Source organism: Puma concolor, chromosome B1, assembly GCF_028749965.1.
Source record: "Puma concolor isolate L17-30 chromosome B1, mPumCon1.1.hap2, whole genome shotgun sequence".
Taxonomy (NCBI): Eukaryota; Metazoa; Chordata; class Mammalia; order Carnivora; family Felidae; genus Puma; species Puma concolor.
Window position 1 is genome coordinate 697,034 of NC_141670.1, and position 25,579 is coordinate 722,612.

The window sequence follows — 25,579 nt, forward strand, 5'->3', positions numbered from 1 at the left end:
AGGACGGACACAACGGCGACACACCCTTGCCAGCAGCTGGAGCACGCATGTTCTCCCGAGTCCTCCCAGGCTAGGGAGCATCTGGGTCCGGAGCCGACTTCACCTGGGCGCGCGTTCCTCCTCGGGACCCGGAGCGCGTGGTGCTGCTCGCCGGGGGCCGAGGCACGTGTGGGATCCGCGCGCTAACTTCGCGGCGCTCGGGCACTCTCCCGCGGGCGGCGCCGGAACCTCGGGACCGCCGGCCGAGCTCCTCGCGTCCGCAGCCCTCGCGGGCGCCCGGCGCAACAGGTGGCGTCCGGGGCGTGGCCTGCGCGCCGGCGGGCGGGGCGGGGCGGGGCGGCCGGGGGCGCGGCGCGCGGGCCTGGGCTCCCCCGGGCGCGGGCCTGGCCCCTCCCCAGATGCTGCCGCGCGCCGGCCGCCCCCCAGCGCGCCCGGCCTCCCCGGGCGCCCAGTGCGCAGGCGCCGGCGGTGAGCTCCGACCGTGCGCCGGGCTCGAGCGCGGTCGGAGCGCGCGGCGGCAGCGGCGGCGGCGGCGGCGGCAGCGGCCCCGCGGACGGACGGACGGGCGGACGGACGGGCCACGCGCCATGTCGCCCCGGACCTACTGAACTCTGAGCGCCCGAGGATGTCTGCGCTGAGGAAGGTGCGAACCGGCGGGTCTGGGCTCTGCGTGGGGCGCGGGCAGGGACCCCAGGGCAGCCTGGGCACGGGGTCCCGAGCTGCGCGGGCGGCCTCGTCCCTCGCTTGGGCTGGGCGCGTCGCCGGCGGTGGCCGGGGGTCCCCGGACCCTGGGCCCTCGGGGTGTGGGTGCGGTGCGGGCACCGCGGAGGCGGGACGGGCTGCGCTCGGCCGGCAAGCTGAGGGAGCCCGAGGAGGGGGCGGCGTCCGGCTCCCGCGGGGCAGCGGCCAGGGCACCGGGGCGCAGGGGGTCGCTGGTCGGGATTAGGGAGGGTCGGAGGTGGGGGAGGCCGGGAGCCCGGGCTGCGCCTGCAAGGGGCGCGGGCCGGGCTGGGCGGAGGGGCCACTTGTGCCGGGTCGCAGCGGCTGCAGCGCGGGGAGGGGGTGGCCGCCGCCCCGCTCTTCAAGTGGGAGCGCGAGCACCGGGCTTTTTTCGGGGCGGTTGCTAAGCGCGGAGCTCCCGGCGCAGGGTTTTGTAACCAAGCCTCCCCCGGCAGCGGCTGTTGCTGTTCTCGGCTCGCTCGCTAACGATCGCAGAGAAATAATGAGGATGTAATTATTGCATCCTGCGCTGCCAGGGGTGGGGGCGGCAGGCACGGGCTCTGCGTGCGCGGGCAGGTGGGGCCGGGCTGGGGAGGGTGCCCCAGCCCACCTGGCAGCCCTTCTTGCGCGTGCTGCGCCCAGAGGCTTGGAGCCAGCTGGACGGGGGACCGGGGGCGGGGGGAAGGTTAGGAGAAAGAGTTAGGAGAGGCCGGGAGGGGGCCACCGGGCAGAGTGTCTCAGAGGTCAAGGAGGTCTGTAGATGGAGAGGGCCACGTGCAAAGGGGAGAGGGTGCAGGCGGAGAGAGAATAGGGCCCAAGCGGAGGCAGGAGATGTCTGCAGGTGGCGAGAGCAGAGGTCTGTGGGTGGAGAGGGGCGAGGGCACAGGTGGAGAGGGGAGGGGCTTGCAGGTGGAGAGGGCGCGCGTGGAGATGGGAGGGGGCGCAGGTGGAGAGGGGAGAGAGCCTGTGGGCGGCTGGAGATCTGCATGGGAAACTCCAAGCAGCCGCTCTTCCACACTTGTCAGCTGCTGTGATTCCAGCCGCCTGTGGTCTCTTCTGCCTAACGAATGGCGATCCCGGCCGGTGCTTGGAATCAGGAATTCGTGACTTCTCAGCCTGGGCTGTCTTGTATTGATTACAAATCAGGCGATGGGTAGCGAATGAATTCTTCGTTGGTGGTGTTAAGGCTGCGGGTGAGGGCTGGTGTGGTTTTGGAGCTCGGAATGTAAACTCAGTGCTTTGTCCCCTTGGAAGCCAAGGTAGGGGAGCTCAGAGGACTTCAGACAAGGACTTTTCTGGGGGCCTCATCCCTGGGGTCTTGGGCTTTTGCTGGCAGTGTGTCCTTGGGGAGCATGGCATGTGGTTGGAACTTGGGGACCTGGTACTTATTTGCCGATGGTGAATTAAATTAGTTGTATTAGTGACTAGAGAATCCCCAGGCTCCCAACGCAGCCTAGGGGAGTCCATGCACCTCCTCCAGCGGGGACTCTCTTCCTCCAGTCATAAGGCTGACGTCACACACACCCCCTCTCCCCACTTTGGAAGGAGCCACATTTACATGTGAGGTTCATATGCCTTACAATGCCATTTTCATTTTGCTTCCTAAATAGTCTCAGGGTAAGGCAATAGGTAATAACTGAGGCAGAAAATGGTGAATCGATGAAAAACTGGTGATTGTTGGCAGGTCATGTTGTTATTCTTGTGTTCAAAAAATGCCATTAATCAGGGTTTTCCAGTAGCCAAATTGTCTTGTGCAGGCACTGGGTGACTCACAGACTTGGCTCCAGCATAATTGTGGAGCATGTACCACGTCCTTTTAGATGATGTGACTTTTTCATTGCTTGGAGGAGAACAAATTGGAATATTTTATGCCTCACATCAGGGAACACGACTAGCCGGCACTGGGGAATACGGTCTGCTCGGGCACATCTGGGCAAAGTACGGACCTAATGAACGAAGGTAGGGGAGGAAGTCCTGTCCTAAAGCACACTGCCTGTTTCTAGAGCACTGCGGATGTCTTGTCCAGCTTGAGAAGGTCTGTAAAGCGTGGTTTACTGTCACCAATCACCTGTCAGGGGAGACCCACTCTGTGTCTGTGAGCCTCTCTGCCCCTTCATGAACTCTCCTCTTGAAACTCTCTGTTCCTGGTGAAGAAGTCAGTAAGCCTTGAGTGACTTCCTCTAGTGATGTCACATCTGCAGGATCACTGTCAGTTACAGGGTACGCTGAGCAAGCCAGATACTGCCCCAAATGGTAATCCAAGGTGACCATGGATTCAAATGAGTGTTTTCTCACCACAGAGATGTTTGCTCAGAAAAGCTGTCTAAGCCAACTTTTCATTCTGTTAATCATGTATTCCCTTTCCTTCCAAGAAACTTGGTACTTACGCTAGAGTTGTCCAAAGTAGTTCTGCCCGAGACAGAAGGAAACATGTCTTCATTCACCACTGGTTTGGCATGGCTGATGTCCTGATGATTTAGATGAATTAAAAAGCGTTTATTTTTATAGCATTCAGGACACTTTGCATTATATCTCCCCAGGGACAGAAATATGTCCTTCTATGGCAATCTCTTCTCTTATTTTTGTCTACTTTGTTTTTGAAATTGGGGGAAATTCCAAATTAAATATTAAGAGCAAAAACATGCTTTGCAGCATTTGGGTCTCGTTGGATCCCAGATGTCCAGAACCACACCAGGTCTGAAACAAAAGTGTTCTCATATGTTTAATATCATTAGAGGTTTTCTTATGTCTGTTTTTAGCAGATTATCTTACATCTTGTGCCTATGTGAGGAAGACTTCATGATTACTGAAGAAGCTGAGTGATGAATACTTGGAGTATAGATTTTGAAGTCAAAATAATTTAAAGTATTATTTATTGGCCCTTGGAATGGATATGCCAGGGTCATTCATTCAGTGGATACAATAAAAAGAACTGTGATTCATCGTTTTGGACAGATGGGAGTCTCTTTAGAGCATTGCCAGTATGTTGGTTATAAGAGAACTATAGGCTCCCATACAGGAAGCTAGTGGGCCAAACACTTCGGGAACTTAAAAGTCCTTCTTCGTCCACCACAGTTTTATGGGTGTGTTGTGTCCTCTCACCGTGGACCTACCTGAACACCAGCTTCTCACGTGTGTGTGCTCGTTTGGTGGGTGCTTGTGACAACAGCGAATGGGCCCGGTGCTCCGTGTTCACTCATGACCAGAGCAGTCGTGTGTAGGGAGCCGGCCCGTGTGCTCTGGGTGAAGAGGGTGGGGTTGCTGGGTGTACTGCCTCCCGCTTGCCTCCTGCATCTGCCCGTGGAAGAGCCCTTACGTTTCCAGCCCCCTCTCCCTTCCTGGGCGTGCTGGCTGGGCCAGGTCACAGATGTCGTCAGCATCCGTCTCCTTGGCTAGGCAAGTGGACATGGTGAGTGAAACCCCGTTCTTCTCTGTGAGTGCCATTCCCGTGTGTGCTGGCGGTGAGCCTCCCGTGGGCCCCTTGGCGTCTCCTGACTTTCAGCCCTGGAGCGGTGCCTGCCCGTTTCTCTGGCTGTTCTGACAGTTCCCACCAAGCGCTTCAGAGAACGTGTCTCCCTGTGAGTGTTTGTCAGCGGATATCTAAACCGTCACATTGGACCTTGAGCTCTCTGTCTTTCTGGGTGCATCTTGAAGGAGATAAACTCTCTAGACCAGCCTCTGTTGTACTTGCCATGCGGTGTGAATTCACCCTCCCGTGAGGCCATCTATTTCCTTTGGAGGGTCCCCTGTGCCCACTTTGAGGGCTTGGCTGGGGTGGTCTGCCCTCTGTTTAGAAGCAGGCTCCCCGTGGCCTAAAGGAAGTCACAGCCCCAGCCCTGCCTCAGGAGAAAGAGCATCCCTGTGGAACTTGACCTTTCCTTTGAGCCCAGAACTGGCATATGCATTGTGAGGAGTGGGAAACTTTAGGAAGCCAAGCTAAAAACATGTGGGCCCTGGAGTCCTTGCCATAACTCACAACCTGGAGGGGGTGGCCTCTCTGAAAAGGAAGCCACCTTGCAGGAAATACCAGTCTGTGAGGGACAGCAGGGCTCTGGCTGTGGGTGGAGACCACTTGGTCTCAAGAGCGTATTGTGCATGAGGCGTCATTACTGCTTGATATTTGGTTATATAAACCAGGAAATCTACCCCAATTTGAATTGGGTTTTCTGTCCCTGACTACAAGATGAGATGTGAGGATTTTTTAGCTTCTCCAAAATGTCTACGTTAAAGCTTTCCTTGTGGTGTAAGATTGGTCCATTTTGAGGTGATATTTTTGTCTGATAGACCCTTTCATGTGTATCCACGGGAAAAAAAAAAAAAAAAGAAAGAAAATCTTTGCCAAAGAGGAGTAAGCCTTTTCAGTCATTCCATCCATAAAATTGCAGCAAATATTTTAAAAAGTAACTTTGTCAATGTAATTGGTCATAATCTTTACGACGATGTACATACTCTGCACAAAAACAGCCATGCTGCAATGATCTTTTTGGGGTCCATAGAGAACATAAGCTGGGCAAATAAGCTCATCCTCTTGTGCTTAAGGAACGTGGGTCCTACTGATTTAGCTTGGCACCGACCGACAGGGTCCATGTTGGCAGTGTACATGGTGGTGAAGAGTGTGGGCTCTGGAGTCCCACCTGCTGGGCAGCCCAGGGCCAGTTGATTTGACTTCAGTCTATGGCAGTCCTTTGTCCCTAGGAGAGGGACAGATGCAAGTAACTCTGTGGGACTGTCCTGACGTTTGAAGGAATTGATGGCCGTATAGCACGTAGAACAGTGTGCCGTAAGTGCTCGGTGAGTGTTGACTGTTTGCGTCGTGAAGTCACAGTGGAGCCCAGTTCGCACCATCCTCTGTTGGGTGCAATCAAGCGACTCTCTGAGTTCCCATAACCTAGGTATTTATTATTTCTACTCTTACTTGTGTATCTGTTTTGCTACTTATTTCCAAAATGTTTTCACCTGAGTTAACCACAAAAGACAAGGCTAAAAATACTGATAGACAATTAGAGCAAACAAGTGTGGCAACTACGAAGGTTCGCATGATTCTTTGGGCATACAGTTTGACAGAGTTTCCTTTTTACCAAGTCAACGAAAACCAGAAAATACAGGACCTCACATGATCACCTTATGGGCTGGACTTGGCATACTTGTTTTTCAGTGAAGAAAGTATTGTCCTTAGCGCTAAATCACGATGTTCTCCTGGTAGACTTTACAGCAAGGGTTCGAGGCTGTGCCAGATGTAAGAGTTGTACAGATACAGAAGTGTTTTCATGAGTGCGTCTTTCAGTAGACCGTGAAAGACATGGAAAGCAGAATGTACAGACCTGACCTACAGGAGGCCACAGTGACCTCCTCCAGTATTTCCATGTTGTCTCCATGACCAGAGGAGAGGTGTGGGTTCAGGAGCCATGTCTGCCTGACTTTGCCTCATGCCCTAACCTGCTGTAGTTTAGTGTTTGTGGGTTGAATATCCTGTGGACATCTCAGGTTTCTTAGCTCTTCCGTATCTTCATACTTGCATAGACATGCCCAGTGAACATGTCTTAGTCAAAGATGAGGGACTGTGTTGTCCAAATGTGACCCCAGGTGAATGCGGTCATCGTGGGTATGGTCTCCAACCCCAAGGCCACTTCCTGTCTCTGTCCTCCCCCCACATTTTGGGGAGTGGTACTCAGTCTCCATGTAAGAGCTTAGAAGCAATTGTAGTAACTTTCCTGACCCTGTGACATCGGCTAGGTAACTCTCCCTGTGCATCTACTATTATAGTAAACCTCAGATTGCACTGTGATTAACCCTTTACTTCCCTTTCAGAATGACAGCTTTTGAAGGAGGATGCTGGTCTCGTGCGTCCTTGCCTCCCCATCTATCTAGCTATCTGTGACGGTGCCTGAAAGTGCAATGGGGGGACCCAGCCTGGCACAACGAGTGTCCCAGATCTGACCTTATGTCTCTTTCTCTTCCTTCGCCCCCATGGCTCCTCCCATGGGTTTTGAGGCTCTGTTGTCAGATCCCGTCACTGCTTGGTTTCCTCTTTCCTGACTTGGCCATGAGCAGAATGATTCCAGGCTTCTGCCCACACTTAACCATTGTTTCTTTTGTGTGCTGTCCTTGATTTATCTTTTCAGGTCTCCTTGAACTGCAGCTTCCCCGTTGACGGGTTCTTTCGATGCTGGAAGCAAGTTATCCCTGTGGTTCTTGGTGCCTCTCTTAGGGATTATTTCATGGAAGACCATGCTTTGTCTTCCTCATGCTTCCATGTGCCAGCTGCCCAGCTCTGTCCATGGTGTGGAGGAGAAGCAGTGCACAGGGGGGATCTGGACCCCCCCCTCCCCGCCGCGGTTTACAGAGAGTTTTAGGTCCTATCGCTCAATAGATGTTTGAGTAAGTGAATCCACAACCAGTTACCTCCTTGGTGCCCTGCAGGAGAGGCTCCATCCTCTTTCTCAGAGGGTATGAGGCTGACCAAGCTGGGGAATTTACAAACACATCAGTCGATTGGTTTATCTTTTTCATTTGACAAAATAGTGAAACTTTTGGCTCTTCGGAAATAATTTCCATTTTTCTGACATTCTTTGTAGTTGGCAGTTTCTGAACAAAACTTTTGAGCATCTGTTTGCTGACACTTAAGTGTGGAATATATATAGTGTGATAACTTAGAGTTTTTCATAAACAGTTGAATATTGCTTCTTCAAACTTCCATTGTGGCTATTTTAGTGAAACATTCCTGGCTGTATGATCTAACGTTCTAGGTCATCGCTGTCATTAGATTCAAAAGTTTTGTTTTTGTTGCAAAAGACGGATCGTATAGGTCTTTCGAGCCACCGAACGGTATTTTTTAGCGTTCAATTTATCCACTTGTTTCTCTAATGATATTTTATTAACAGTCACGGTCCTCATTGAAAACAAAAACTTCTTTTGTGTGTAACTAGTGCCAGCAATTTCACCTCTGGGAACATATCCTAAGAAAATAGTCATGGATTTATAGGAAATCAGCTAAGCGATGTTCACTCCAGCTTCGTTTCATGGTCAAATGTTGGAAAACAGGAATACTAAGACATTAGATAGATTCGCTATATTACCGTCGCGGGACAGAAAAGTCAACACCCGTTAAGACGAAAGTGAGTACTTGGAACCACAGAAAGGCGTCCGTGGCACGTCAAGTGAAGAAGGCGGATTAGGAGGAGTGGGGACACCGTCGCCCCGTGTCCCCGAAGCGTCCCTGGCCTGAGCAGAGAAAAAGGATGGGAAGGGCACGCAGCGGCCCTGGTGGGGGGCCCCGCCTCACCCCTTCTCAGCTCTGGTGTCCTGAGAGGGGCGGCTGCCCACTGCGATCTACGATCTACGCCGCAGACCCGCCCGACTCGGTGAGCCCTCCGGGTCGCTGTCCTCGCCCCGTGTTGCTCTGCTCAAGCCGGACCCCTCTGCCCGGTTCCAGGCTGGGCCGTGTCCTGCCGTCGGGGCCTCAGCTCGGCCCCTGCCCCTGTGCTCCCGGACCCAGTGGTCACCCCTCCCCGCACGGCGCCCTGTCAGGGAGTGCTCCCTAGTTCCTGTCCGACGTGCTGTGAGTTCTTTATTTTGGGGTGTTTGTCCCCGGCTTGTCACAACCACCAGTGCCGAGTCCGTGCAGAGCGCGTGACACGCGGACCCGTCTTCCCTGCTCTGGTCCCGGGAGGTCGGCGCCCGCACGTGGTGCATGAGGAGACCGGGCAGGGAGGGCAGGCGACGTGCCGAGGGTCACGTGTGGTGTGGCGGAGCCGGGGAGCTGGACGCTTCCCGCGTGCCTCTGCTGGAATATCAGCTCTGCGAAGGTAGGGGGTGTGTGAGGGGACGGGGTCGCAGTGTGAGGGGACGGGAATGTGTGAGGGGACAGGGGTGTATGAGGGGATGAGGTCACAGTGTGAGAGGACGGGGTCGCAGTGTGAGGGGACGGGGGTGTATGAAGTGACGGGGGTGTGTGAGGGGACAGGGTCGCAGTGTGAGGGGACGGGAGTGTGTGAGGGGACAAGGTCATAGTGTGATGGGACGGGGTCGCAGTGTGAGGGGATGGGAGTGTGTGAGGGGACGGCAGTGTGTGAGGGGACGGGGTCACAGTGTGAGGGGACGGGGTCGCAGTGTGAGGGGACGGGAGTGTGTGAGGGGACAAGGTCACAGTGTGATGGGACGGGAGTGTGTGAGGGGACAGGAGTGTGTGAGGGAACAGGGGTGTATGAGGGGACGAGGTCACAGTGTGAGGGGACGGGGTCTCAGTGTGCAGGGACGGAGTTACAGTGTGACGGGATGGGAGTGTGTGAGGGGACGGGAGTGCATGAGGGGACAAGGTCATAGTGTGATGGGACGGGAGTGCGTGAGGGGACGAGGTCACAGTGTGAGGGGACAGGGACGCAGTATGAGGGGATGGGAGTGTGTGAGGGGATGGGGGTGTATGAGGGGACAGGATTGGAAGGGACAAGGTCCTGTGAATTTTGGTCACCGCGGTGTCCCGAGCCCCTAACATGCCCTGTCCCCTGCTGCTCCTTCCGTGTTTGTTGACAGGTGAATACTGATCAGAGCTCCGACTGTCGTCCGTGATGCCGCCTGGGTTGATGATCTCTTGGTTTCTCTTTTTCTGATTGTATCAGAATGCGTTTGGCCTCGGGTGAAAGTCCCACACAGAATGACTAAAACAGGACATGTCTCTCTCTTGTCACAAGGGGTGGCGGGCAGCATGTCACCAGGGATCGTGCTTTGTGCCTGTCCTGTTTGGGGTCTTCACTGTGTAGGTCTGAGCCTGAATGGTGAAGGTGGCCGTCACTCCCAGGTGTGACCACAGCTGGTGGGAGGAGAGGACTGGCCCCCCCGTTGGGGACCCCGCCAACCGCTGTCACAAAGCGACAGTGTTTGTTAGCTCTGTGGCAGAGCTTGGCTTCTAGCTCAGGTCAGGTCAGAACAGGGTTCTGGATCAGTGAGTTCTTTCCCCAGACCGGGGGTTCTGGACCCAGGTTCTCTCTGTGGCTCTGCTGTCCTCACTCGAGGCTTCCAGGGTCTCTGTGCTCATGTAACCAGGAGAGCGAGGCACCCGGAGGACCTCGTGGGGCACAGCTGGGGGGCAGGGCCTCAGACCACCTGCCGCCTCTCTTTCCCCTTGGCCTCTGTCACCTGCCAGGTCGCTTGCAAGGTTGGTGGTGGGTGCAGAGACCTGCAGGTCCAGAAAGAGGAGGAAGTTTTTGTGATCAGCTGACCACTTCTGAGACCCCTTCCTTGCTTCATTTTACTGACTGAAGAGATCTTGCCTGGAGGGTTTCCAGAAGATTTGACCTCTTCTCCAGGCCCCTCTGGACTAGTTACTGGAGAGAATGACAGGGCCATCACTTGGATTAACATCAACCCTACCCGTCGTGGGGTGGGCTGCACCTGGCTGCTATGAGGCTACATGGGGGAGGTTGGGGGAGGAAGCTGGTTTCCCCCAGAAACCAGGAAGGCGGGTGGCTGTTCCGTGTTCTATGCACAGCCTCAAATACACCGCTCTTCTGACTCGATAGCTTCTCCACATAACACTTGCATAGTAGAATAGTGTCTTAGAGGAATTCTCGATGCGTCTGTCCAGTAAAAGATTGCAAGTAGGGAACGATAGGACCCCTGTGAAAAGCCACTAATGCCACAGGACCTAGCCCGTCTTTGGTCAGCGATCATATGTTCATTCAACAGTGGATTTACCAGTTAGAGTTCTCTGCTCTCAAGTACCGGAAATAAACCCCTGCTAATTTAAGCAGGAGAGAATCCACTGGAAGGACCTGGACCGGTTTACAGACCTAAGAAAAGCTGAGAATCAGGCTTCAGGAAGACAGGAGCCTTGGCTGCTCACTAGCAGGATCTGTGGGACCCCATCACAGCCTAGTTGTCAGGATGGAGCTTCCGTGCAGCTACCCCGGGGCACATGCAGGCCCCTGGATTGGGGTGGCCGCGGACCATGCAGAACGCTGGCCAGGCAAGTGCATCTTGTCCTATTCTTTGTGCCAAGGAGAAGACCTGGCCTTTGCCCATAAATCACCGGAGTCCAAACTGCGGAGAAGGTGAGACCCCTAAGATCTTGTACTGCTTACAACACATAGCTACATAGGTACCTTGGGTCGAATGAGGGTCCACAGTGTGAGCAGTGTCACTAAGGACGCCTTGGATTACTGTCAGCAGTGCACAGTCTCTTCCTTTGGCTCTGCCTGTGAGCTTTCGTTCAGCACTTTAGAATTTCCCTTTATTTTATTTTATTTTATGTATTTTTTTAATGTTTATTCATTTTTGAGAGACAGAGACAGAGTGCGAGTGGGGGAGAGGCAGAGAGAGAGACACACACACACAGAATCCGAAGCAGGTTCCAGGCTCTGAGCTGTCAGCACAGAGCCCGACCTGGGGCTTGAACACATGAACCACGAAATCATGCCCTGAGCTGAAGTTGGACACTTAGCCAACTGAGCCACCCAGGGCCCCCAGAGTTTCCCTCTATTTTAGATGTAGGCTATTCTTTGTAAAGTATGTAGGATTTTCTTGGGGAGCAAGAACAGGCAGAACCCAGGGGCCAGTGTCTTATCGTCAACCTCAGTAACGTGTTTGCTTGGCTGCCGGATGCTGTTATCTCTTACATTTCTACCACTTTTTGAAACCTCTACTATGATGTAGGCTGTCCTCTCCCTTAGCTGGTGGAGAAATTGGAGGCCAGCTGGGTGACATTCATACATTCTCTTTTCTTTTTCCAGTCACTGGATAATTTAGGATAAACATTTAGAAATTTTAGAGAAGCACATATTAATGACTTAAAAGTTACCAATAATTCCATGACCTAGAAACAATCATTGTTTTTGTCTTACATGCTTCCTTCCCATCTTATTATTTTTTAACTTTATTTTTTTCCAAGTTTATGTATTTATTTTGAGAGAGAGAGAGAGGGAGGGGTAGAAGAGACAGTGGGGGAGGGGCAGAGAGAGAATGAGAGGGAGAGAATCCCAGGCAGGCTCTGCGTTGTCAGCACAGAGTCTTGATGTGGGGCTCAAACTCATGAATGGTGAGATCATGATCTGAGCCAAGATTAAGAGTTAGACGCTTAACCCACTGGGCCACCCAGGTGCCCCTATCTTGCTGTTTTTTAAATCAAAATTGGGAGCTATAGCATGTTTTTCACTTCATACTCTTTTCTGAGACTGTGCCCATATTTTCAAAACATTTTTTGAGTTGATTTTATTTGAAGTGTAGTAATCCAGTGTGCAGTGTTATTCAGATATTCCCCTGTTGTTAAAGTGGCTTCCCAAAATTTTTGGCCATTATGTTGCAGTTAATAGATTTTCTGATCTTTTCCGGAAATCTAGGTAATTTTCCTCTAGTAAATTCCCAGAAAATGAATGATTGGATTAAAGGGTGTATGTAGTTGATTTGGGCTGCTGTGACAGATTACCACAAGCTAGTGGTTTAAAATAGATGTGTGTCCTGTTGCATTTCTGGGGACCAGAAGTCCGAGATGGAGACATCCCCGAGCTGTGCGCCCTGCACAGACCCCCTCACTCTGGTCTCTGCCTCTGTCTTCATGTGGCTTCTTGTCTGTGACTCCTGTCTCTCTCCAGTCTCTCTCTTTGAGGGACTCTTGTCATCGGATCTGGAACCCACCCAGATGACCCAGGAGTGTTGCCTCATCTTAGGGTCCCCAGTGTAATCACACCCTCAGAGATGTGCTTCTAAATGAGGGCAGGCTACCAGTTTCCAGCCAGTGGAGCCCCCTCCCTGTAGAGCCGAGTACCCCCACCAGCATGGGCCTGAGTGCTCAGCACATTCTGGGAAAAGGGGGCAAGCATGTGCTGACTGTGGCTCAGGACAGGGCCGTGCAAGTTTAAGAGCCCTGAGAGCCAAGGGAAGGAACATCAGAAAAGCTCGGTGCTCACCATGCTGAGGTTGGTAGCACGTTGATCTCATCCTTAATGGGCTAATATCCTTCATATATAAAGATTATTTTCGTGGGTGCATAAAAATGGGCGAGGATTAGCAGGAAGTCAATAAAGGAGTTCATGGTGTCAATAAGCATTCAAGAATGGTCAAACTCACTAATAAAAGGTCACAAAAAGGTAAATTCAAAATCACTCTTTTAAACTTGCAAAATAGGTTATTATTTTAAAAATAATGAATGGCCACACATTTTCGATATTTGATTATCAGGCATCTGAGCATGAGCCCATTAGTTTGTATGCCTTCGACTTTCCCAAAATACCCCCGTGGGGCATTTTTATCTGCCAAGTGTGCCGTCCCTAACGCTCGCTTTCCCCTGCGCGCCACAGCTGATCAGAGAACACTGTGTTCCGACTTTATAATGAAATGTAGATTTCCTGTTTCAAAAGGCTGAACGGGATAGCATTTTTTTAAGAAGAATTCAAGCTGGCTAAATTTAGTGTCTGAAAAATGTCCAGCCCCAAAATAGACCTTTTCTGAACTGTCGGACGGGCTGCACTGTCTTGATGGACAAGGTGAGCCGGCGAAGGTGCTGGAGCCTGGAAGTTCAGTCCTCCCGGAACCTCAGCCGGCAGACAGGTGCTGTTAGCGATGCTGATGGTGTCCCGGCCACCGAGCCCTGGAAGGATCTGTGTGCTGTGCAGCCTTGTCCCTTCCCATAGTTTGTGACACAAATGTCTGGTGGGATGCAAGCTCCTGGCTGTTTCTGGTTCCTGTTCAGGGGTCTCTCTCCTGCCCCATTCTTTAACTTGCCAGCTCAGCGTCCTCCCTATTCGTCCTTGCTGCTTTCTCTTGTGAAGACTTTTAAAAAGGAACTATAAGGTTTAAAACACACCAGCTCTTTTCTGGATTTCCTAACTCACTCCTGATCTTTAGGGCAAGTTTAAAATTCTGCTTCATCTGACATTCTCGAGCTTCTCATTTCCTCCCGATGCACTTCACTCACTGGCCGTCCTTTGTGAAACGCGTTGTGTCGAGTCATGTGCTGCAGTCAGAGAGGATCGTGAGGCCCGGTCCTTGCCTTCCAGAGGCTCCCAGTCTGGTGGGAGCCATGGAGACGGAATGGCACTCAGCAGTGGCATCTGATGCAGACAGCTGGTGCAGGGACCCCAGGGGGTCAGGTGCGCGTGGGGCCTGCTGAGCATCTGTCTGGGATGCGTCTGGTGTGGTCGTGCGGGAACGTGGGCTGAGGCTGCAGGTGTGTGCCCAGAGCCGTGCTTCCTGCCAGTCTTCCTGCTTTCACACTTTGGGCCTGTTCATTCAGCAAGAAACACAGCGGATGCCACTGTAAGGGGGACTGGATCTCCTTTTGAAGTGTATGAGTGGGGGGCTGCAGTGGTGGCCATCAAGCGTGGGATCCATAAAGACCCACCCAGCCTCTGGCAGCAGACCCTGAAGGGTCAGGCAGATGTGGAGTTTGATGGGTGGCAGGTACCTCAGGACTAAGCCTCTGGAGTGGGATGCTGGCTGGCTGGGTCCCCTCGTCCCACAGCCCAGAGTCGCCCCACTGTTGGCCTCTCTGCATGCGGCCTGCCTCTTGGGCTTCTCAGGACAGTCTTCCTCTCGAATTTTGCATTTCTTTGTTCAAGGAGACTCCTACTTACCTTGTTTCTCAAGGTTATTTTTAGAAATATAGGCAAAAGCCACAGTCACTCCACTCTGATTGTCTTCTCCTGAACCCCCACCTTAGAAGAGCACAGACTGCAAGCTGAGAGCGCGTGTTTAACTTGACTTATCTGGGTCAAGTGTTATCGTGCCTCTCTTGCAAACATGCAAACAGTGTCTTTGGAAAGTTGGAGTCCTTTACAGTGTGGGACACAAACCAGAAAACTTAGTCCGGGAGCAGGGGTGTAGCCGAGGACTTGTGACTGCAGTGGGGAGAGGTTTCCCTATGTGCTGCATGGTCCCCCCGTGGGTCAGAGTAGGGACTTGACATGTGCCTCTCAGGAGGAACAGTGAGTGACAGACAGCAGGGCATATTAGGCTCGGTGTTTTTTCCTTTTTTTAATTTGAGTATAGTTGACACGCAATGTTAATTAGCTTCCGATGTACAACATAGTTATTGGACAGCTATATGTCATGCTGTGCCCACCTCAAGTGCAGCTGAATCTGTCAGCATAGATGTTCCAGCGTCACTGACTGTGTTCCCCGTGCTGTGCCTTTCCGCCCCCCCTCCCTAACTTACTCATTCCAGAACTGGAAGCCTGTACCGCCCACTCCTCTTCATCCATTTTGTTCATCCCCTCAACCACCTGCCCTCTGGCAACCATCAGTTTGTTCTCTGTATTTGTAGGCCGATTCTGCTTTTTGATTGTTCAGTTTTTTTTTTTTTTTTTTTAAGATTCCACATATGTGTAAAATTGTATATTTGTGTTCCTTAGACTTATCTCAGTGAGCAGAATACACTCCAGGTCCATCCATGTTGTTGCAGATGCCAAGACATCATCCTTTTTTATGGCTGAGACATATTCCATTGTGTGTGTGCATGTATATCATACGTTTATCCATTCATCTAGTGATGGATGGTTGGGCTGCTTCCATATCTTGGCTATTGTAAATCATGCTGCTATAAACATAGGGGTTGTGTATCTTTTTGAATTACCGTTTTTGTTTTCTTTGGGCAGATACCAAGTAGTGGAATTGCTGGATCATGGGGCATTTCTGTTTTTAATTCTGAGGAATCTCCATACTATTCTCCAGAGTGGCTGCACCAGTTTGCATTCTCACCAACAGTGCACGAGGGTTCCCCTTTCTCCACAGTCTCATCAACACCTGTTGTTTCTTGCGTTGTTGATTGTAGTCATTCTGACAGGTGTGAGGTGGTGTCTCATTGTGGTTTTGATTTGCATTTCCCTGATGATGAGTGATGTCGAGTGTCTTTTCATGTGTCTGTTGTCCATCTGTTTGTCTTCTTTGGAAAAGTGTCTATTCATGTCCTCTGTCCATTTTTTAATTGGATTATTATTTTGGGGTATTGAGATGGATGAGTTCTTTATATATTTTAAATATCAACCACTTATTGGATGTATCATTTGCAGATATCTTCTATCCAGTTGGTTACTTTTTCATTGTTGGTTTCCTTTGCTGTGCATAAGGTTTTTATTTTGGTGTAGTCACAATAGTCGAATTTTGCTTTTGTTTCCCTTGCCAAGGGACATATCTAGAAAAATGTTGCTACAGTTGATGTCAGAGAAATTACTGCCTTTGCTCTCTTTAGATGTGTTATGACTTCGGGTCTCACATTTAGGTCTTTAAATCCATTTTGAGTTTGTGTATCATGTAAGAAAGTGGTCTAGTTTCATTTTCCTACATGTTTCTGTCTTGTTTTCCCAATATCACACGTTGAAGAGACAGTCTTTTCCCATTGGATAATCTTTACTGCTTTGTCAAAGACTAATTGACCATGGAAGCGTGGGATGATTTCCTGGCTCTCTGTTCTATTCCATTGATTTATGTGACTGTTTCTCTACCAGGGACATAGTGTTTTGTTCACTACAGCTTTGCAGTATTTCTTGAAGTCTGTCATTGTTTTCTTCTTGTTTTTTTTTTTTTTTTTCCCAGGTTTGTTTTTCTTTCTCAGCATTGCTTTGAGCCTTTTGTGGTATTTTGTGGTTCCATACCAATTTTGGTATTATTTGTTCTGGTTTGTGAAAAATGCTTTCATCTTCTGATAGGGATTGCGTTGATTCTGTAGATTGCATTGGGTGTTATGGACTTTTTACCAGTATTAGTTCTTCCAGTCCATGAGCATTGGATGTCTTTCCATTCTTGTCACCATGTTTCTTCATCAGTGTTTTATAACTTTCAAAGTATAGGTCTTTCACCTCTTTGGTTAAGTTTGTTCCTAGGAATTTTATTTTTTGGGGGGTGCAATTGTCCGTGAGATTGTTTTATTTCTATTTCTGCTACTTCATTATTAGAATATAGAAACTCAACAGATTTCTGTATGTTAACTTTGTGTCCTGCAACTTTGTTGAATTCTTTACTTCCATAGTTTTTGGTGGAGTCCTTAGGGTTTGCTATGTAAGTCATCTGCAAATAGTGGAAGTTTAACTTTTCCTTACCAATTTGAATGCCTTTTATGCCTTTTTGTTGTCTGGTTGCTGTGGCTAGAACTTCCAGTACCGTGTTGAATAAAAGTGGTGAGAATGGGAATCTTTGTCTTGTTCCTGATTTTAGAGGAAAAGCTTCCAGTTTTTCGCCATTGAGTGTGATATTGGCTCTGGGTTCGTCATAGATGGCCTTTATAACATTCAGGTGTGTTTTCTCTAAACCAACTTTGTTGAGAGATTGTTTTTTTTTTTTTTTAAATCGTGAACAGGTGTTGAATTTTGTCAATTTTTTTTCCTGCATCCCATGAGGTGGTCATGTATTTCTTTTATCCTTTATTTTATTAATGTGTTGTATCACACTGATTGATTTGAGGATATTGAACCATTCTTGCAACCCTAGAATAATCTTACTGGATTGTGGTGAATGACCCTTTTCATGTATTGTTGCATTCAAGTCTCGGTGTTCTTTAGTGTTACTTCTGGGCGAATATGGCCCAATTTATTTATAAGGAGGCTTTCTCTGTAGGAAAATGGGGGCATTCAATGCCTGGGAAGAAAAAAGTTATTTAAGTCGTCAGTATGTTCAGTAAACATTTCCTTGTAGGAAAGAAGAGTCAAGAATATCTGTGAGATAGCAGGTGTCACTGAAGGTCTTCAGAAATTATGGGCAGGTCTGTGAGGAGTGAGAAGTTCTAGGTGAGGCAACCCCAGAGGAATAGGGAGGGTGGAAGGTGCTCACAAAATTGAAGGGAGTCACAGAGAGAGAATAGAGGAGATTACTACTTAGTGCAGTCAGCATATGAGCCCAGAAGCTTCTTTGAGATCTTTGTTCATCTGTTCAAATATTGTAGGCATAAAGAATTTATCAATGCACCAGATGGAGATTTACCAGTTTTTAAACATGGTTGTGTGACCTCTAACATGATCCAAGATAATAACATGAGATAAATAATCGTTATTTTCCTTGAGGTATCTATAGATGAGTGATGGAGAAAGCATGGCAAGTTGTAGGGTCTGCTGCAAATGAGGGACAGTGGCCCTGTCCATGTGACTGTGAGGGGGGTGGGCATTTCAGGGCTCCTGAGAGCCAGAGCTATGGAGACAGTACAGTATAGACTTTGATTCCCTGTTTAAAGTGATGCCCCAGTAACAGCCTTCATTGTTTCTAGCCCTCTTCCTGAGGGGCGGGCTCAGTGCCCCAGTGAGCTGCTGCCCTCAATCCCTGGTGCTGGGAGGAGATGGTCCTGAGCTATGGCACGAGTGCGTCAGGAGCAGGTAGGCTGGTCCCACAGGAATTTCCGAGCCAGCTCTTGGCGGCAGTGTGTGAATGATACGTCCAAGCTCTCCTGGGGCCCCGATGGATGTCTACCGTAGCGAGCTGCCAGCTCCACCTGCAAACACTTGTGGAGTTTCCCCAAGTTGCAGCTCCACTGGACTTTGGCACCTTTCACTGTATCTTAAAGGGAAAGATATCTCCTTAAGTAGCAGAGAATCACACGTTCAGGAGGATGGCCATTGCACACCAAAGAAACTTTCAGTGTGGATTTCTGCGTGTCTCAGCTCTCTTTTTGTGTGTGTGGAAGCCTTTCATGGAGGGTCGAGTGAACAGAGGTTAGAAACCAGGGCTGCAGTATTCGCAGTCTCTGTTCCCAGAGAAGGGAATACTCAGCAATTCGATGTCTGCAGCCACAGAGTGGACACATGTCTTTGCCAGCAAGATATGTATTTTTATTCCGTCTGGTAAATCTTCCTAGCAGTTTGTAATAATCTGGAGAATTTAGGCTGAATTTCTAGACATTTGGTGATTATGTGGTCCTTTGGAAAGTATTTTCTGGTGCATGTCTGGTGGGTACAAGAGAGAACATTACAGTCTATGCATTCATTTGATGTGGTGATTTCTGAACTCCAATGGGCCAAGCGCCGTGCTCAGCATTATGTGTATTTTAGTCAACAGGACAGCTCTTGCTGGAGTAAAGGTCTGTGGAGGGAGGTGAATGTTAAATAAATATATAACAATTCCTAGGAGTGTATCTGCAATTACAGTTGCAAATCTACCCTGGGGACTGCTCTGAAGGAGAAGCATTGGTTGATGTTTGGTGGCCTGGAGCCTGGGGGCAGAAGCGGCCTTTCAGGCGGGTTCTGAAGACCAAGTAGGAATTAGGAGCACTGTTAGGGTGGCAAAGGTAATTGTCTTCTGGCCCAAGGAAAGGATGTGCAGGGAGCATCAAGGACTCTCTGTGGCTTCTGCCTGAGCCAGTGGAAGATGGTGCCATCCTGGGCCATGTCGAGGGTCTGGTAAGGTTGGAACCATTAACCCCCTACTTGCGAACGTTCCCTCATCTGCTCTGAGGTAGTGGGATGCAGTCGTATAGTTAGGCTCTTAGGAGAGTACTAAATGCAAGAACTCAGTTTGCCAAACTGGTCTCATTGTTTAGCTGTGGCTCGGGGTTTGCTTTTCTTTCTTCCCCCTGATCCCTGTTCCTATCCAGCCCACTTGCAGATCTTACCTTTTGGATCGTCTAGAACGTATTGGATCTCAAAGTGCTCTAGATGAAACGTCTGGCCAAGCCTCCTATTTTACAGATGGAGAAACTGAGGATGGCCTTTCCATAGGAGTGCTCTTTCCCTCCGCCAGGCTCTGCACCCTGACCACACCCTCCCCCCACTGTGCTTGAATTAGTAGAACGTTCTCTTAGCAGGTCTCCGCCTCCAGTCTCCCTCGGCTTGAAACCATCCTACACACAGCTGCTGGGATCATCTTTCTAAGGCCATTTTTATCATGTCACTTCTCTGCATGCTGTTTTCTGTTGCCTTTTGTCAAATCCAGATTTCTCCCTTCTGGCTCTCAGAGCCTCTTTCCTACAGTATTCCACATGAGGCTTTATGGAGCGTTTGCACAGGGTGCTGCTCCTGTGGGATTCCTGTTCATGTTTTACTGTTGCTTGCCACTGGGTCTTTGCACATGCCATATCACCCACCTGGAAAATTCTGTATCAGCCTGTTTCTTGTGTTACATTTCTCCCTTGATCTGTGTCCGTTTCTCTTTGCTATCTGACTCTGAGACCCTTTTTATCCTGGAACTCCTATGCTTCCCTCCTCCACCTTCAGTCTTTCCTGTCCTCTGTGGTTCCCTTTCGCAATTATTTATTCAGCTTATAACCTGCAGAAGATGTCCTATGCAAGATACCTTAATCTGCAAACCAGGCATCATATAACGGCTAGCTAGATTTGTAAAATTATACAGGGTGATACCCCACAATGAGCTTGCTTTAAATAAGTTGTTTCCATTATGTATTGTCAATGGTGCAGTGACATGAGATTTATTTCACACCAGGTTTTAAGGGATGTGAGTTATAGCTGTGTTTTCCTGGCTGACAGGATGTTCCAGCACCCTCCTCAGAATGAGGTCGTGGCTAATCTGGGCCTGGGAGTGTCTCCTTCAGCATCCTGTGCTGTTCTTGTCAATTGGGAAATGGTGCTGATTCCCAGGCTGTGTGGTCCATGGGCCCCGGTGGGGTCGTGGACCCCACACTACTGTGTCTAAGATCAGATGTCTTTGATTTTCCTATTTTAGAGTCGTACTTCAGCAGAGCGCAGATAGTGCTGAACGTGGTGGGAAGCTGTGTGCCTTTCCCCAGAAACTCTGTGAAATTCACTATGTAATCAGAGGCCGAGTCTGTTCTCTTTGTGGATTTCAAAGCCGTCAGACCATCTATACCAGGTGCTCTCAGGAGCGGGCGGCCCGCAGCTCTATTACGTTCATGAGTGTGGGGTGACCACGGGGCATGGTGGGGAGTGGGTGAGGTCGGCAGTGGCTCTGATGCTTCCTGGCCTCCTGGCTGAGCGCACTTGGCCCCCATCACGGTGTCTCTGAGCTTCAGTCATCTTCTCCGTGGAATGGGGGTGAGGATGGCTTCATCCTTTCTGCACACGTGCATGGAGAGCAGAGCGAAACTGAGGGTCCCGAGGTCCGAGGAGCCTGGATGACCAGCCAGAGGTTCAGTGCAGCCTGGACTGACATCCCTCCCTGTGTCTTTGCACCTGACTGAAACCTTCTGTGTCCCTCCTCATGTAGCATCCTGGCCAGCTCCGTTTGCACACAGGCAACGATGGTGGATTAACCACAAATTACTCATACTGCCTTAGATTGGTCGCCCAGATGCTGTGTGTGTGTCTGGTATAAACTTCATCCATGTGCAGAGAGATGGAGCAGGCGGGGGGCAGCCTTGGCTTGTCCACGCTAACCTCATGTCACGTCTGTCTGGTTCCTTCAGCTTGGTTGTCACGCGGTCTTTTCCAGGTGAGTCCCCAGCTACACCTGATCACAGGTCGGCCCCTCTCGGCCATGTGCCACTGTGCAGACAGTCCACACTGTTTTCCTGAGAGTCTCTCTGAGTCATAGCGAAGTCCTGCTGGGTGTCCCCTGAGAATTGAGTCACTCGACTTGTCCACCTGATAGTCATGCCTCTTTTATGCCTACAGGTCATTCTCCTATAATGCATTCATTGATGACTTTACTGGTCGCTGACTTTAGCACTAAATCCCCATTCCTTTTGCTGTTGCCTCTTCGGCCAAACAGCCATGATTATGTGCACATCAGCCTTAGCTCTGCGGTCCCCATTTCTAAGTATGTGGAACTGGATTAGATAATTTCTACAGTTCAGTTCTGAACATCAATTTCTCTACTTCTGTATTTATTTGGGTTTAATTGTTCAGGATTTTATTTGGTTTACTTATAGATTTGACCCTTGCACAACATAGATTTGAACTGCATGGTCTGCTAATATGTTATTATTATTTTTTTTACAATACTGTAAACATATTTTTCTTTGATTTTCATAGCATTTTTTTCTAGCTTACCTTATTTTAGGAATATAGTATATTATACATACAGCATGCAGAATATGTTAATGGACTGTTTGTGTTATTGGTAAGACTTCCTTTTGGTCAAAAGTAGGCTATTAGTAGCTGTGTTTCTGGGGAGGCAGAAGTTACATGCGAATTTTATTTATTAATTATTTATTAAATTTTTTTAATACTCATTTTTCAGCGAGAGAGAGAGAGAGAGAGAGACAGAGTGTAAGTGGGGGACGGGCAGAGAGACAGGGAGACACAGATTCCGAAACAGGCTCCAGACTCTGAGCTGTCAGCACAGAGCTCGACGCGGGGCTCGAACTCACAAACTGTGAGATCGTGGCCTGAGCCAAAGTGGGACGTCCAACTGACTGAGCCACCCAGGCGCCCCTAATTTTTATTTTTGTAAACATTTTATTCACTTTTGAGAGACAGAATACAAGCAGGGGAGGGGCAGAGAGAGAGGGAGACACAGAATCTGAGACAGGCTTCAGGCTCTGAGCTGTCAGCACAGAGCCCAACGTGGGACTTGAACCCACGGACTGTGAGATCATGACCTGAGCTGAAGTTGGACGCCTAACCAACTGAGCCACCCAGGCTTCCCTACATGTGAATTTTAGACTGCACAGGGGGACTGGGCCCCTAATCACTGTGGTTTTAAAGGGCCACCTTACCCTGACCATTAAAGATAGTAGAGGTTAAGCTACCATTTCCTGAGCAAGTGCACCAGGCATGGTGCTAGATGCTGTGTAGACAGCAGCTCGCTGAGTTCCATGATGTCGTTGTGAGAGCCGTCCTGCTGTTGACAAACCCTTAGCTAGACTAACAGAGAGAAAGACTCAAGTAAATCAGAGATGAAAGAGAACACCTTATCCTGGAAGTCCAGAAATAAGAGGGTCATGTGGGAGTATCATATGTGATGACATGCCGGCACTTTGGGTAGCCTGGAGGAAATGGATAAATTCCTGGACATACAGCCTATCACGCCTGAGTCAAGGAGAAAGCCAGAAGAGACCAATTACAAGGAGATTGAAATAGCAATCAAAGTCTCCCAACAAAGAAAAGCCTGGGACCAGATGGCTTCACATCTGAGTTCTACCACATATTCAAAGAAGAATTAATACCAGTTCTTCTTAAACTCTTCCAAAAAGCGGAGGCAGAGAGAACACTTCCAAACTCATTTTATGAGGCTAGCATCACCCTTACACCAAAGCCAGACGAGATCCCACAGGAAAAGAGAGCCACAGGCTGTATCTCTGTGATCAGTCTGGTTCAACCGTGAGGGAACCAGAGCCACAGACTATCACTGCCCAAAGGTTCAAAGCAGATTGGGGTGAATGGGGTCTGCCCTGCTCTGAGGATGTGGGAGCTGGGAGGGATGGGGAGGCAGGATGCCGTACTGAGGTTGGCTGTACTGAAGGCCTGCCAAGTGTTTCCTTCATAAAAACCATCTGTGTCTTGGTACTTTCTGCATAAACCTTGAAACAATAATGAAGGCCTTTCTTTAGGTCAGGAAAAACCTTAACACTTGTTTCTTTTGTTCGATATGAAAACTTTAATGTTAATGTACATCTTTGCATATACTTTGAAGTAACATTTGCACATAATTAAAAAAAACTCAGCACGGAAGGAATGACTGTGAAAGCAATGGCATCTTGCTCCGCTTCTCCCTGTAACCAGGCCCGGCAGAATCACGAGTAACTCAGAGTTGTTGAATAGACTTTGTTTTTTGGTGCAGTTTTAGGTTCGTGGCAAAGTAGACAGGAAGATGCTGAGATTTCTCATGGACCCCATGGCCGCCTCCCCCCATTGTCAGTATCCACCTCTGTTGACAGTAGCTACCCCTAGGTAATCTGCACTGATACATCCTTATCACCCAGAGTCCACAGTGGACCTTGGGGTCACTCCTGGTGTGGTGTGTTCTCTGGGTCTGGTGAATGGGGTGGGCGCATATCCACCATTGTGGTGTCCCCCAGAGTATTTTCACCGTGTGACTCGCTTTTAGCTGTTGCTGTGTTTTCAGGGCTTTGCAGGGTGATTTCCTTGGGTCCTGACTAATCCACTTTAGACATTACTCACCACGCACCACATCTGCCCCTTCTCTCAGCTTAAGGAAGTTACTCCTTTTAGATTCTTCTCTTAGCTCGCTCATTTGCTTAATTAACAGCTTCCACTTTTACTTCTTACCCTGTCAACTCTAGGTTGCCAGATCGACAGCCTGGTTTGTAACGAGGAGATACTTCCTTCCTTTCCCGTTTCACTTAGCCGACACGTGTCCATCACTGACACCATTAAATTGTGTTAAGTGATCATGGTTACGTCTGGTGCTTTTCAGTAGGTTGAAAATAAAGGAGTGTGTGTTGTTATCTGAATGGAGATATTATTCAGGGCAGGGCTGCCTGGTGCACGTCGATTATTTTCTTTCTCAGGTGGTTGCTTGTTCTGCCTGAAGTTTCTGATGGTGTTCACTTTTCTTGCATTTTCTTTCTTTATTGCCTTTACAGTTGTTCCAAATGCTCACGGGGTAGTGTCCATTTTTCTCCTGAAACCACCTCATTTCCTCCATCTATAAGGGCTACTTCCTGAAGCTCTGCTCACTCAGAACTCATTGCCTTCCAGCCATGAGGGTGAGCGTCACCCTTTGTCTCTTTCATTTCTCTCCTGGCTAGACCTATTGCTCGGTAAATTTCTTGCCTTTTTCTGTCTCTATTTTCACCCTCACTTTGTTAATGTGCATCTTCGAGTAATTTCCTAAGAAAAGTACAAGGTAAATTTTTTGATCTTGCCTGTCTGCCCTCATATGTGTGAAAGTTTGGCTGGGTATAGAATTCTACACTCTAAATAATTTTGCGTATGACTTTTGAAGGCATTTTTCCTTTGTTTTAATTCAGTGTTGTTGCTGGCAAGTCTGATTCTTGTTCGTTTGTTGTTTAAGTGATTTCTTCTCTCTGCAAATAGATTTTTCTCTTTATCTTTGTGTTCTAAAAAAAACCATGAAGATGTATGCAGGTGTAGGTTTTACCCCTCTCAGTCAAGGTGCCTGTGTGGACTCTTCTGGTTAAAAGTTATGTACCTTTGGCTTTTGTAAACTCTCATGTAGTGTTTGTTTGATAATCTCTTCCCATCTGCTTTTTTTTTCTCCTGCTGGTTTGTTTGTTTTTTCCCTCCAAATTCTTGTTATTTAGATATGGAACTCATCCTAGATCTATTCTTTCTGATTTGTGTGTTTTGTTACATGTTTTTAGGTCTCTTTTATATTTTTTTGTTCTACTTTCTGGCAGATTTTCTCAACATTGTCTTCTAACATTTCTAATCAAATTTTAATCTTTACAATTTATTTTTATTTTCCAAAACATCTCTATTTCTGTTTTTATAGAAACATTTTTTGAATGACCCAATATCTACTCAGGTTACTGTTTTATAAAATGTTTTATTTATTTTTTGAGAGACACAGAGCATGTTCGTGCAAGTTGGGGAGGGGCACAGAGAGAGGGAGAGAGGATCTGAAGCGGGTTCTAGGCCAACAGCAATGAGCCCGACGTGGAGCTCAAACCTGTGAACCGTGAGATCATGACCTGAGCCGAAGTGGGACGCTCAACCAATTGAGACACCCAGGCGCCCATCTCAGGTTTCTTTGTGGAGACTAATTTGCCTTCTTTTTGGGGGGTGGGCATTCAGATAGCTACTTTATCCTCTGAACTTCCTCCTTTGCCCTGGGCTGCTCATTCTGTTAATTTTGGCTCTAGCTCTCAGTTTGCAAACAGAACTCATCACCCAGGCCTTCTCCTGAGGGTGATGGGCAGAAGTGGGCCATGTTTCTGGAGAACCCCTAAATTCTAGAATTCAGGTCTTCATTTAGAGTAAATTAATTTTATTTTTGAAAAAGAATGGCCCTGTTTTGTGAGTTTGGTTGCTAGGCTGATAGGCATTTTATGTGAAGGGATATGAGGTCCCTAGTGATGCTTTAAGCTTTGCCTGGTGCTCGCTGTGTTCCA

The 25,579-nt window shown here is 49.0% G+C and overlaps 1 protein-coding gene across 5 annotated transcripts in view; it reads left to right on the plus strand.

Annotated features, from left to right (window-relative positions):
* The first annotated feature begins 511 nt into the window (after positions 1-511).
* Positions 512-25,579, plus strand: part of DLGAP2 (DLG associated protein 2) — a 781,526-nt gene continuing 756,458 nt past the window's right edge. For 2 of the 5 annotated variants that reach the window (XM_086703047.1, XM_086703052.1), the window contains exon 1: positions 512-643. Coding sequence is in view for 3 of the 5 variants with exons in the window: in XM_086703050.1 (XP_086559176.1) it covers positions 626-643 (18 nt within the window). In the remaining 2 variants the exon portion in view is untranslated. The remainder of the gene's footprint in view (positions 644-25,579) is intronic. The other 3 variants (XM_086703046.1, XM_086703051.1, XM_086703050.1) reach the window with 2 other exon arrangements.